This window comes from Empidonax traillii, unplaced genomic scaffold (genome assembly GCF_003031625.1).
Source record: "Empidonax traillii isolate 1590-97213 ecotype Southwest subspecies unplaced genomic scaffold, ASM303162v1 scaffold234:size820800, whole genome shotgun sequence".
Taxonomy (NCBI): Eukaryota; Metazoa; Chordata; class Aves; order Passeriformes; family Tyrannidae; genus Empidonax; species Empidonax traillii.
In genome coordinates, this window is record NW_020955427.1 from 144,112 (window position 1) to 158,167 (window position 14,056).

Here is a 14,056-nt window from a genome sequence, read left to right on the forward strand (position 1 = left end):
TCCCTAAATTTTATGGAAGTCACAGCAAACTGAAGAGTGAAAAACGTATGTTGAACAATTATCTTCTATTTAAATCACATTTACTGTGAAACTCTATCAATCATTGATGTCTTCTTCAATTAAGAATCATCTAAATGGGCAGTTGCTATAAAGCCCAAGCAGCCTGAAAGTGCAATTTCATTCTACAACTTTTTCCTTGCGCTCAGAAGCTTGTGCTTGCCTGGGAAGAGCTCTTTGGCAGAGAGGAAAACTCTGAGTGACCTTCTTTCCAATGGATTATGTATTCATACATGTTGGAAAATTGCTGTTTTCAAACTGGAGAGGAAGGATTAGATTGACAGATCTTTTGTGTAACTTTTTTTGTCTATCTAAAAGTATTTGAGTTGATCAGAGAAATTTGAAAGGTTTCTTTTTAATAAAATTTCTACTTAGGGATAATGTCAGCAAGAAAAGTTTAGGTAATTGTTTTTGGCTGGACACATCAGCAGAGTGAACTGGAACTGGATTGTCACGACCAGATTTAAATTTGGGGTTTTTTTGTTAGAGATGTGCTAGGTATTTGCCTGCAGAGAATAAACTGTTGCTGTTTCACCGAGTCTAAATGATCCCTTAATGTCAGTTTCTGCTAAGAAATGTGCTCAGAGTAACTGAGAGCAGAGGAGAGCTTTCTTCAGCTGTCACATCTCCTGTAATCAGGAGGAATGAGCTGCATTCCTCTTGTGGTTTTCTAGTCCTTTACAATTTAATCAAAAGATTAACTGCTCGCTACATACTCTTTCTAAATGGGTTTTTAATGCCTAGTTAATTCTGAGTAAGGTAGGCCCAGTTTGCATTTACACCTGGGACACTTTTGTATAATTGGAGCATCCTAGCGGGGCCTCAGTGTAAATGAGAATAGGGTCCATTAAAAATAATGAGAGGAACCTGAGTTAACTTTATTGGTGTTGCTTGATTGCCCACTCCCTCCAGGGCCAAAGCTGACAGTCTTCTGTGCACAATCAAGGGATCTCAGGTTAAGGTACTTTCACTTTAAAGCATACAACAGCTTTGTATGAACAGTAAACATAATCCTGTGGTAATTTTAATTGAAGGAGTTCAAAGACAAAAAAATACAAAAAACATGATTTAAGAGTCTCTGTAACTTTTCACTTCAAAAATCCCATCCTGCTACAGATGCTGATCTGTGCAAGTGTGGAACTGGATTCCCACGGGTGTCTCTTCCTTACCGTTGTTGTAAGGTTGCCAGAGCCTGAACCGTGTCGCGTTGTTTTGGGCTGCGTAGGGCAGAGGAACGTTAATAAAGAGGACATCTGTAGTCTGTGTGAAGTAAAACTCATCTATCAGGTGCCAAGTGATGCCGCTGTTGACAGAATATTGCAGCAGGATGGAGTGAGACCTCTCGGGTGTGCCTGGAGCAGAGAGAACGTGGATTTACGTTCACTAAAATCTGGTGAGTTACAAAAATGCTTCTCCAAGTATAAATACAATTAGGTTCCTCTGACATCTGTTACAAAGTATGGGCTCCCTTTAACAACAACTTAAGCTGTTGAGATGTTACATAGGTATTGTACACACACATCTTCCTGTGCTTTCCCTTGCTTGTCTGTCTGCAAAATGCTAATGAGTTAGGACCCAAATTTACCTTGTTGTTCATTATATGTACGGTCATATTTAATTACTCAGCTATCCCAGTGCTATAGTTTTTTAGATTAGAACAAACCAGCTCCTTCTACTCCAGACATTTTCCAGTAATTCCATATTTATTCGCTTGTTTTTCTCAGGTACCAGACATTATCATTACCATCTGTAGCACCCACAGATAAATACATAGACCTCATCCTCACAAATTTAGAGTCTTTGGCTCTGACTGCAGACACTGCTATGAGCATATTTGTGCCCGGAAATCATATAATTGATGGAAAACACTGAGGATCGTTATTAGCATGTTTTAACAACAACAAAGCAATATTCTGTGCTTTAAGCTGGGCCTAAATATCAGAGGAACTGACAGTAAAATTTGCATTTTCTAACTACCAGCTCCTCCTTTTTTTTTTAAACTTAGAGCTTTAAAGAGTGAAAAAATAAAAGGCTCTTTACAGCCCTAGCTATTATCACATGCTAATTAGAGCTAGTATTTGCACTTGATGCTGGTAACTATACACAAGCTCAGCCCCCAGCAAATATTTGGCCTATGCCTAACCTGCCAGGAATATCAGTTCCAAGTGATGGTATTTCTGAGCTGAATTCTCACTCAGACAATTTACACTCTCTGCTCCCTTCATGGTGTGGCAAAGTGATGGCATGTCCCCAAAAACTCAGTCTGAGGGCAGAAACCAGCAGAAGAAAAAGACTAAGGGACAATTTTTTTCATCCTTGACTCAGTACACATTACTGTGCAAGTTTCTCCCATGTTCTGCTTTTAAAGTAACCAAATTTGCTGAAACCAAAGTGTCTGATGCATTAATTTTTCATATTTTGGCAATGGTCATGTATAGGAATATTTCCAAGGCATAGTTTTAGAAAGAAGTCTTCACAAAAATTTTGCTTATAAACATGGAACATTTGGCATGTTATTGTTTTGGGGTATGGTATGTTTTTGGCTGTTACTGTTTTCTATCTTTTTGATAAAGTACTAGAATTAGTACTAAATAGCCAAATATATGTGATTAAGTGCCTATTAAAGGAAATCAATCACAATTCACAAAGACCTGATTTTTACTTGTCCATAGAGATATTTGGCTAAGACACTTTTAGGAAGAAGAGGTAGTTCAAAACTGTTTTCAAGCTATTGTTGGCAAATGGTGAGTCAGTCAGGGTCCAGTCCCAGAGCACTGAGCATCCTGCAGGAGCTATGGATGCCTTTCTTCCACCAAAGGGAGAGGAGTTTTTGCACATTCAGAATTTGGCCTGGAAGTGACAATTCTACAAGCAGTACTGGGAAAAACTTCTGAAATTGCATAGGAGTGACTCAAACCCTCAAGCAGGCAGTCGTTCTCTACCGTGTAGCTCCTGACTTTGATGAAATTATTTTGAGAAGCCAGAGATGACTGGGGCTTGGAGCAGAGTGAGACAGAATCATTGCACTGAAAGTCCTCATAGTAGAGAAACCATCCCAAGCTTGTGAAACTAATGTGTAAACTTGTCTTGCAAAGTCTGACTATTCTTCACTTCAATCAAATAGAATTGTGGAGTTTTAGTCATCCCTAAGATATCTACTAGGCAGTCAAATGGTTAGAACTTTTAATGCAGTGGAATGAAGCTTGAAAATGAAAAACCCTGTAGTTCTCTACAAGTCCCTTAATTAATTTATTGTAGGCACCATTTTATGACCTAAAAAAAATGATAAATTCATTTTTCCCCCAACATAGTGGAAAATCTCTAAAAAATCTTGAGCTGTTTTGTTTCTCTTCTGCTCTAAGGCTGTACTGAGTGCACTGTTTTTGACACCACCACAGTTTACTTTTTTCTTGGGAATGGCACATATGGCCATGCAGGCTGGTAGCAAGGTAAGGACGATGCAAAATTTCAAACAAGTTCCCATACAATCTATCATAAACTGATGATCATGTACACTTAAGCTGAAAATGTAAATCCATATTCTTTTCTGTGATGCTACCATGTACTAATAAAGCTAGAGAAGTGATAGGAAATCAACAGTGATCTTACCTTTGGCAATAAATTTAAATGAAAACTGGATGTACACGGTATTAGTGCAATCTAGATCTCTTGAAACAAGCATTCTCAGTCCTTCCTGCAAACAGAATATAAATGTGAATCTCAGTTCCCATTATTGGAGATGTTCTGCATCTTACTGTTGCTTGGATGTTGTCTGCTAATGACTGCTGGTGGCAGCAAGAAAGGCAGTGGTCTGTCCCACACCTTCTCCCAGGTAGAAAATGGGGACAGTGATAGTCTTGGCAAAGTGAGCCACAGTAATGGAAAGGGATAGACATGGAGATGTGTCCCACCAGAACCATTGCAATGTGATCTGATCTGCAAGCACTGACTTGGGCGTTAAGTCCAAGCTGCCATACTCACGTTTTATGCAAATTGTATAGTAGCGAAGCACCCTCATTTCCAGGCAGGAACACTTCTCTAGGATTTCTTTTCTGTGCCTCTAAAACTATTTTCTAAAAATATGCTCTTCTGGGCAACCTCTTGACTTAGAACAGTAAGGAAAGGGAGCAGACAAGAAACCTCAAAGTGACCCCAAAGGTCCTGTTCATCTGTAGAGATGAGCTCAATGTTGTGTGGATTCTGAGGCCAGACCCAGTCAGAGATCTGGCAAACTACCTCTCAAAGCTTCCTTTTTTCTCAGATCCATTCCTCCGGGGGAACAATCAGCAGGAACAACCAATCCAAATTTTAGACAATTCACAACTCGCGATTTGAGATTTAAAGAACCTAAAGATGTTGGAGTCAAGGCTTTGCAGATATATATTTCTAAAGAATTAATTTATACACCAAACTTTGTTTTTTTGGGGGTACCTGAATTCACAGTGTCAAATGAAGACTCATGTGAGCTTAAAATTTGTGTACTTATGTGAACAAAAGTCTATTATGCATTTTGTTATAAAACTGAGAAGTCCAGAAAATATATTTCTTGGCCTTTTAAAATCTGTAATTAGTAAAGAAGTATTTAAAGAGCTAGAAAACATCAAAACGACAGATTTGAGTAAAATACAGGCTAACCACACAGACATGGTTAACATAGACTACAGTTCTGACTAGTTTGTATTATTCAAAATACTAAAAAGCCAACCGGAGATTTTGAGATGACTGTAATGTGTACCATATTTCCAAATAGCTCACTTCACCTCAAGAATCTTGGTGCAGAGATTTTCTTTGGTGGTTAAGGAAGAATTTATTCCACAAATGAAAATAATACCCAACAAACAGATGAAACTCATTTGTTGATAAAAAAGACAACTGTGACAAACATGGTGCATATTTAGGGCAAGAAAAGATGAAAAATGGAAATGCCAAATTCTAGCCTTAAGACTTTGAAATAAACATATGCGGAAAACAACAAAAAATTTATTTTCTGCTTTTAACTCTACTGGGTTTTATTCATTTTTTCAGTGTAAGTAATCTCTTACCCCTTTGAAAATGAGAGCTGTTCCAGACTTGATGGTGTCACCATTCAGGTTTCCCCTCTCAGCACCGTAGACTTCAGGCCAAAGGTCTGGATGCAAGTTACCATTGAAATCATCCTTCAGGACAGATGGCAAAGGAAGGACTGGGACACAGTATGGACCTCCAAAGCCTCTGTCACACCTACCAACAAATGGGGAGGAAAAGGTGCTATCCATCCAGCCCAGATAAAACACTGCTTTCTGCAAAGCAGGTTGAGCAGTTTTCTACTTACATGCAATGACCTGAATCACAGATGCCGTGACCTGAGCACATCCAGGGGCACCCTGTAGCCAGGACCACATTATCGATAGCCCAAGAATCCACACCAGAAGCATAGTTGTACTGAATCCATCTGAACCGTGTTCTGGGAGAGCTATTCAAAACAGAGTAAATGTATTTCAGGATTCAAAATTTCTCCTCCATAAAGTGCTAAATAATGAAGAAAATCCCACAGACTTCGGGAGAAGAAAAGCACATTAATAAGCATGGCCCCCTTATTTGTAAAAGATTCATATTCCAGTTGAAACTGAAAGTTTCAATTTCTCAGGGTTAGTATTTTTGGCAAGATTCCAGTACATTCTAAATGAAGGTGCCCAAAATGATAATCGAGAAAGAACACTGCTGCAACTCTTCCTGATCAGCAAAGTGGTTGAGCAGAAATGAGTAGTTCCATTAGCATTTGACAGCTCCATGTGCTGCTAGCAGAGTGGAAACAATAAAATTGCTTCAGTAAAGTAAGAGGTAATGAAAGTTCATTTATATTAAATGTTGTGTAAAGAGAAAAACAATGGTTATAAATGTTCATATATATATATAAGAATGTATGAATATATACGTACAAACATGCACATGCATACACACTGCTGTCCTTGGTGACTGCCTTCATATCCTCAGAAGAGGAAAGTATTTTGGAAAAAAAAATTGTTTGGAAGATGATGCATGGTCCTCAGGAGTGAACTACGGAATTAGAAACCAAGACGTGAACCCCAGTCCCGGTTCAATTACTGTGTGACCATTTTTACCACCGTATTTTCTGGGTGATGAAATTTGCAGAGGTAATGTGTGGGGTGCTTTGAAGAATTACAGATCTATTCAGAACAATGGTAAGCAATATCATCATCATCTGTTTTCTCTACACTAGAGGTTTTATTTAGAGAGATGGATGCCAGCATATCTGCCACATCCAATTATAACCATGTGAAATCACAAGGAGGCAGGCAGAACTCTCCACACGGTCAAAAGGGTGAGGGTGGCATGTCCAGTAACACGTGTTTTAACTTGCTGAATGTCATGACTAACGTGCCTAAATGTTGGATGACAACTTATGTAGAATGACAGAAAAGAGAACTATGTGAAAGGATTGGTTGGGGTATTAATTCTTGCTTCTCACTTCATAAATTTTAGAAAAGCTGGTTTAACTTTCTTGTTCTTACTGTCATAGATTACAGGCAAGACTTAAGAATTCACTCATCAAACTTGCTACTTCTTTAAGTTCACATTATAGCTGATGAAATATTTTGAAGTGAAATTTAAAATTCTAGTGGCGTGACAACACACAGTTAAAAATTTAAAAGACATGCAGAACATTCCCAAGCTGATGGATGTTTGCTCAAATTAGATCAGCAAAACCTTTGTCATGCTAAACAGCCAGAAGAACAGTGCTCACTTGGTTGAGGGTGGGAGGTAGACAGTAACTCTCTTCCAGTTCTGGAATCTTTCTGAAGTGTAGATGGAGCTCTCGGTGTACTGCTGACAGCCAATTGTTGGAGGGACACACTCCTCTGTCACCAGGTGCCAGTCTCTCCCGTTGTTTAGAGAATACTGCAGGTGAATGCTGTGGGAATTGCTGTATGGCTTGCTGCAACCCATGCTAAGCTCAAACTGCAAGAAAGTGGAGGCTGATACATGAAAGTCCCAAGTCTCAGCATAACGAGGTTTTCCTAAGAAAAGAGAGACAAACAAAAACAAATAAAATAATACCTTTAGCATATGCTTTTAGTTCTGTCATTCAAATTTATCTCTATCTTCACCTTTTTTCAGCCTTCTCTTCCCTGCAGATTACTATGTGCCTGAATTTGTCTATACCTCCCATCTTATGAAACTTGACCCATAAATAATTTATAAAATGCACTCTTACAAAATGTAACAATGTTTGATGACACATACCAATGTTTTCACTGAACGTCAGAGCTGTATCCATAGACAGGCAGTCGATGTCTACTTGACCTCCTTGTATTCTGTACCAGTTTGCTTGTAAATCCACAGTTCCATCAAATTTATCCTGGAAGCCAGTCTGAGAGCTGTCATTCATCCCTATAAGGACATCGTCCAAAGCCCACTGAGCTGAATGCTTCCCTATAAAAACCAGAACAGACAGGTTAGTGGAGCCCCTGTAAGTTGTTTTTTCTGGCCGTATGTTGTGTTCGTCCAGTGAGCATTGCTCAGTCTATGTGACTAAAGACTAAACAAAACTTAAACAAGACTAAAACATCACTCAAGGATGCACCTGGATTCAAGACTGTGTTTCTGTTACAGATAAACACAGACATTTCCCTCTTCATTTCTTTAGCTTCAGTGCCTTTTCCAACAAACACTCTCCCTGTATTTGAATGAGACTCCCTGAGTCCCTAGACTGGGGATTTTCATTTTAAGGGTCACAACTTTCCTGCCATTCCCCACTGCTAAATTGGAAAGGCCTCTGTCTAGTGCCCAAAGTAGCTTTTGTGTAAAAGAGAATAGTATACAAAGGAAAATGCTCAAGGCTCGGAATATAGATAATAATATTTATAGAAGTGCTGTTCTCATTCCTGGAAACCTCTCTTCTCTTTCTCTCCAGCCTACAGACATTTCACTTTTATCATCATCTCTAGCCCATTGCTTCAACCCTTCATTTCAATTCACCTATTTACTGGAAAGCTGAAAAAAACATTTTACTGAACAATCACTGCCTTCATAGGAGAAGAAGGAGAGCCTTTACAATAAATTGTGAGCTTGCAGCTATATGGCAGGAGTTTTGTCTTGCCACTATGAGGAACGTGGGTCATTGCTGATAGGGCCACTGTGCACTGAGGTATGGCAGACAAAGGACAGTCCACAGAAGAACTAACATCTGTAATAAGAAATGGTTGTCATCAGTAGGCGCTAGTATGGAAGGTGATATTTCAACCTCCAGTCATAAACTCTCCCTTCTACTGGGAGCCACAGGGCTTCCATCAGGTGGTCTTAGAGCCATCACTCTCAGCAAGGAGAGATGTCATCCGGGTGCTGCCAGAGCAAGTGGCCATGGGAAGGACACAGGTAGGGAGCAGCAGGTCTGACATGGCACCACTCACCAGTGCAAATCATTATCACAGAATGATGGTCTGTGGTGCACCACTTGCTGATGAGCACTTTTTCACAAAGGAACTGGCTTCTTAACTCAGTAACATCCCTCTTGCCTCGTCTACTCTCTTCCCTAGTGAGGACAATTAAGTCCAGCAACTACAGTGTTAAGAAAATGTATGAATAAAATAAGCCATCAAAATGATAAATAATACCTAAGAAGCTGCATGCCATAATTACCTGAATGTAAGCTGTGTGCTTTGCTCCCCAGGGAATTGCTGTTAAAATGTACTTTACCGTATTTCTGAATATCACCTTATTTTTCCTGTAGGGATCTGAGAGATGCTACCTTGTGCAAAGGCAAGGCAATCAGGACACTTTTAATAGTGGTAATGTGCCCCCATGCAAGGTGGGAGCTCTCAGAGTGGCTGTACAAATCAGACAGTACCAGGGTTTTACCTTGAGCTGAGGACGTGGGAAATGGCTGAGTGGGTTTTGCAGGTGCAGCAGAAGGCAGGGGAGCTCCTGGGGGGAGGAGGAGGTCCTGTTTTGGAATGTGGAGATATTTTCTTTTTTTTTTTTTTTTTTTTTTAAATGAAAGATTTTTTTCCCCTCTTCTCTGTTATCTCAGCATCTTTGGTTTAAACTTAGCTCTTAAACAATTTTACTCTTAAGCCCCCTCTTCAGCTTGGTGCTCTAAATGAGAATCACGCCTGCACTGTGACTCAGGAAAGCCTAAATTTGCTCTTAGGGCACCCAACTGTTCAAAATACTGTATTTTTTGGTAAGCTGAGGTTTCTGCAGAATATGTCCATGTGAATAGCATTGACATGTGGGTTGTGTAAAGCTGCTTAATGAATTCTTAGGATTGTCTTGCTTACCATGCTGTGGCTGCCACCAGCGGAAAGCAGTGGCAGGGGTTTTGGCCTCCCGAGGTAAGTCTATTGAAACAATCTGGGGTTCCAGGTATGACATGAAGTCCAGCTCTCGCAGCAAATGCCAGGTGATCCCATTGTCATTTGTGTATTGAACAACAAGCCCTATATTTAAAATTAAAACAAGAAGTTTGTCTCACTGTGCAGAGCAAAGCTGGGGGCAATTCACCCTGTACTCAAGAACTGCCAACCCCATCCAGTGCATGCCTTTTGACATCTCACGGAGTCACAGAATATGCTGAGTTCGAAGGGACCCACAAGGATCATTGAGTCCAACTCCTGGCCCTGCACAGGATCATCCCCAAGAATCACACCATGTGCCTGAGAGTATCATCCAAACGCTTCTCGAACTCTGTCAGCCTTGGTGCTGTGACCGCTTCCCTGGGGAGCCTCTTCCAGTGCCCAACCACCTTCTGGGTGAAGAACCTCTTTCTAAAATCCATGCTATCTCCCCTATCCTTTTGGCATCCCCTGGTCCAGGAGCATTTTGTGGACAAAGTCCTACTGCAAAGGTGACACAGGTCACCAGCTGCCACCCATTATCCTGTCTTCATCAAAGTCAAAGGATCAAATATTTTACAGTCTCGGTTGAAACTAATGATTGTACCACAGCAATGACAGGAATAATGTTACTTTTTTGTACAGTCAGTATTTATTACATGTTGGGTATCCTTGAACTTTGTGTGGGACACTAAGTTGTAATTCTGATAGCTGGGCTCACAATATGGGTAAACTCACAATTCCCATACTATGTATACAAGCTCACAGCATCCTTGGAAGTTAATTAGAATATTTAGACAATTTAAGATATAGTCTTTCCATCATACTCACAGTATGACGAATCCTAGGACACAACAGAATTTCAAAGTCACTTATGAGCTCATCAAAGGGGATAATGTAAGAAAGAAGCACCTATGAATATTTCTTCTCTTAAAACTCTTTTATACTGGATTATGTTCAAAGATAATGGGCTATTTTTTGGGGTCTTATAGTGGCACAAATGAGAGGAGAATCAAACTCTCCATGTAATCTACCCTACAAGATGACAGCTTTTCTCAGTGAGTCAGTGTCCATGTAAATGCCAAATATCAGGAAACAGTCCACTGATGTTAAATGATTTATCCTGAGAGGAAAATTCAGTTTTCTCATCTACCAGATGTCAGTGGTCTCTCTCCATGCAACTAGAGCACTTTACATGGGGAATCTGCTCCCAAAACACTGCTGATCCCTCCCAAACACAATATCAGGCCTCCCACCCCAGTAACTTTTAGCATGTGAGTAAATAGGAGAGAAATTAATTTATTCAGACTAAATAAATTTTCAGCTACAGCTTTATAATTTTGCATTTCAGGCAAATCATGCATAAGCTTGGTTTGGGAGGAAATTTTTTATTAGACTCACTGGTGTAGTTCAGCAACTGAACAGGTTTAAGACACACAACTCTTCTTCAGGGTGGAAATGTATGTTGCCCACTTTATCCTTAACTTGGATTTCATTCCTTTTATCTCAGACCTGAAGAAAGTTCTGGGTACTTGTAAATTTACCTATATTCCAACACTATCAAGTAGTCTAATAAAAGTTATTACACTTTGTCTTGTAAACAATCTTTTTGATTTTTTCTTAGAGGCATCAAAAGGCAAAAATTCTGCAGAAGATGCAAAATACAAGAACCTTATTATAAAGAAGTGAGGCTTTACCTTCATTCCTGGCTCTTGGTCTGTTGCAGGAGTTACCAACAGTCTTGCTTCCGATTTGCACATAAAATTGAACTAGCCTGTTAAAAAAAAAAACCAGGATAAAGAAGAAGTGTAATTATCTTCTGATAGCACAAGATCAGTCAAGATAATTTTCCTCTCTTAACTAATGAGGCGTTTTCAGTTAGGTCATTATTTCAGGCTTATTGGTTAGGTAATGTTCCCAGAGAAATCAAACACGGCTATGGTAAACAGTGGAGGACCCAAAACAGAAGAAAGTGATATGGTTTATTAATACTATACCTACTAATTGAATTTTTGGAGTGAGTAGCAAAATTTAGCAGTTCTGTCTCTCACAAAATGTGCAAAATCTCCGAAGCAGGCAAAGCTGCGTGTTACATCACATCAGTCTCTTGTAAATGGAAATTAGATAAAGCTTAGACACAGCATTAGAATTGTAATAAAATTATTATATCCCCACTAAAGCATCAATCCTTTTTAGATCCTTAAATTCTTGATGTAAACAACTTTCAGTGAAATGAGCTCATTGAACATTTTGTGAAGTGGACCCTTTCATTTTGAATCTATACATTTTGATTTCATTGAATATCCTCTTGTTCTCACATAGTGAAATGCCAAAAAAGTGTTCCTGATCTGCTTTTCTTGCAACCTGCCCCTGTAGTCAGTGCTTTTATCACTTCCCTACCTTCTCTTATTCCTTTCTACTGCAAACCATGGCAACCTTTTCATCTGTTTCTCTGCATGAATGTTTCTCCACATCCTCAATTTTCCCCAAAACTGCTTTCTGCAAGCCTTCTAAAGCCACAAACCCCTTTGAGAGAGCCTTGCTGGTTTTGACAAAACTCTGGATTGGCCTGGAACATCCACATTCAGCTGTATCTGAACTAATAATTACCCCATCTTTGTGCTCCAAAATATTGTTAATTTTTTTTTTTTCCCAATCTGCAGTGATGCCCTTGTATTCTTGCTGAGCTGGTATTTTTAATTGTGACTCTGTGGTTTCAGAGTAGTTTACATTTCCTCTTAGATGAACACTATAGTGTTCTGTAGCAGCAATTAATTTCAATTAATGTCCTGCTGCTCACTCACCAAATTTCACTGCATGTCTCAGACATTCATCCGAGTCTTATTGGGGCATAACTAATGTAAAGAGCATTGAGATGATTGAGAATGCCATCACCCCCTCATCTACGCCTTCTTCACAGGTTGTGTGCATTGCACACCCAAAACAGCACCTGAGCAGAGCCCAGAAACTGGACTCAATCCCACAATGAGTTTTTGCATTCTGCAAGTTGGCAATGCCATTCTCCTCCTTGTTTCCCTGCCAGTTTTTAAATTAGGATGTTGAGAAACCAGGCTTCGTTAATCCTATTACCTGTAGATAGCTTCTTTATTTAAAATATTACTATTGAGGTGAATTTGTGCCTCTGCGTGAAGAAACAAGGCTTGATTTACCACTCAGATAATTCCCCACAAGGATAACTCTTTTTAATTTAGGAAATTTGGTCCTAATTTTTGTGGTGACTCTGGTAAAATCACAGACCAGCCACAGGACTGCAGCCAGAGTCAGTACAATGCAGACAGGACTCCAATTTCCCTCATCCACTGCTACATACACAGTATCATGATCCTCTTCTGATTCTAAACCCAACCACATTCCATTTCTGTTCTCAAAATCTGTATCTTCTATCCGAGATGTTTTCTATATCCATAGGGACTAGGACAAGCCTGAATATCCTCATCAATCTTACTTCTAACATAACCCCATAGATACCTCAAGAATCATCAGGCTCACAGTTCTACACCATTTAGCCAGGTAGGTCCTGTTTGTTTGCTGCAGCTGTGTTGTCTGAGACAGTATTAAGGAAATAAAACACTAGACAGAAGTCTCTGAGGTGAAAAGATTTACAGTCCTGTGATAAAATTCTCTTTTATGCTTGTCAAAAGTAAAGATCATTAAAAAGCAAAAACACAGGACAAAAAAAACCCTTTCTGCAGAAGGGTGAATCACCCCATCTGATCCATAAGTGTCTGACCCAGAACATCCCTGGGATGGTTGTACAGTCATTAGCAATGGACTCTGTAAAGCAGAGAGGAGCCAAGACAGCTAACAAGCCAGATGTCACCATTTGGAAAAAATATATATATTCCATGGTTTTTATCTAGCTGCCAGGTAGCTACTGTGTGCAAATGCTCCTATTGAACAGATAGTAAAGAGTGTCATAAGGGACAGGCCATCAAAATGGGAAGCAGTAGCTCATCAGCAATCAGAATGCATCCATGGATCAGATCGTCAGTTGACACAGGAGGACGGAAATACTGCCAGTGAAATTGTGCCTTTGGCATATTGGGCGAGGCAATAGGGAAGAGATGGAGGGGGTTTTTGAAGTGTAAGGCAAAGAAAGTGATCTGGGTGAAATGAATTTTGACACAGCTCTCTTAGTGCTATGGGACATTCTCCTGATATCTGGGAAAAAAAAAGTGTAGTCATTCATATAAAGGAAAAGGGAGGCAATAGGATAAACAAGGCTATGATTATGATATCACTTAATGGATATACTTAAAATTGAGTGGTTTTTTATGATCATTGGCTTCAGGGCACAAGCTTTAGTTTTAAATTCTCTTAGTGTGACATCTGAGTTTGGGAGTGTCCTGTTGGGCTGCTTCTCTGAGCAGCACAACACACCTCAGGCTGACAAATCTTAACCCCTCTGGAGCAGAGTGAACCAGGAACACTGAGCCCCACTGGACTCTGCTCTGCTGGAAGAGAAGGGTGAACGGGAAAAGGGTCTTTGTACTTGAAAAAAAGAAGAAAAATTACTTACATTCCTTACATAAAGTTTACACTTTACATTCAAAAAGCTGTAACTGCAGCAAGATGATGGGGAAAATGCATAGGTAGATATGCAGCAATTGCAGAAGGAAAATAAAACTTTAGTGTCTTGCAAT

At 39.7% G+C, this 14,056-nt stretch overlaps 1 protein-coding gene across 3 annotated transcripts in view; it reads right to left on the reverse strand.

Annotated features, from left to right (window-relative positions):
• RELN (reelin) overlaps nt 1–14,056 on the reverse strand; it is a 281,279-nt gene that overhangs the window by 45,198 nt on the left and 222,025 nt on the right. For all 3 annotated transcript variants that reach the window (XM_027888170.1, XM_027888169.1, XM_027888168.1), the window contains exons 31-38: nt 11,090–11,166; nt 9,339–9,497; nt 7,303–7,491; nt 6,803–7,076; nt 5,369–5,509; nt 5,100–5,277; nt 3,667–3,751; nt 1,227–1,409 (exon numbers count right to left, since the gene is read on the reverse strand). In XM_027888170.1, coding sequence (XP_027743971.1) covers nt 1,227–1,409; nt 3,667–3,751; nt 5,100–5,277; nt 5,369–5,509; nt 6,803–7,076; nt 7,303–7,491; nt 9,339–9,497; nt 11,090–11,166 — 1,286 coding nt within the window. The remainder of the gene's footprint in view (nt 1–1,226; nt 1,410–3,666; nt 3,752–5,099; nt 5,278–5,368; nt 5,510–6,802; nt 7,077–7,302; nt 7,492–9,338; nt 9,498–11,089; nt 11,167–14,056) is intronic.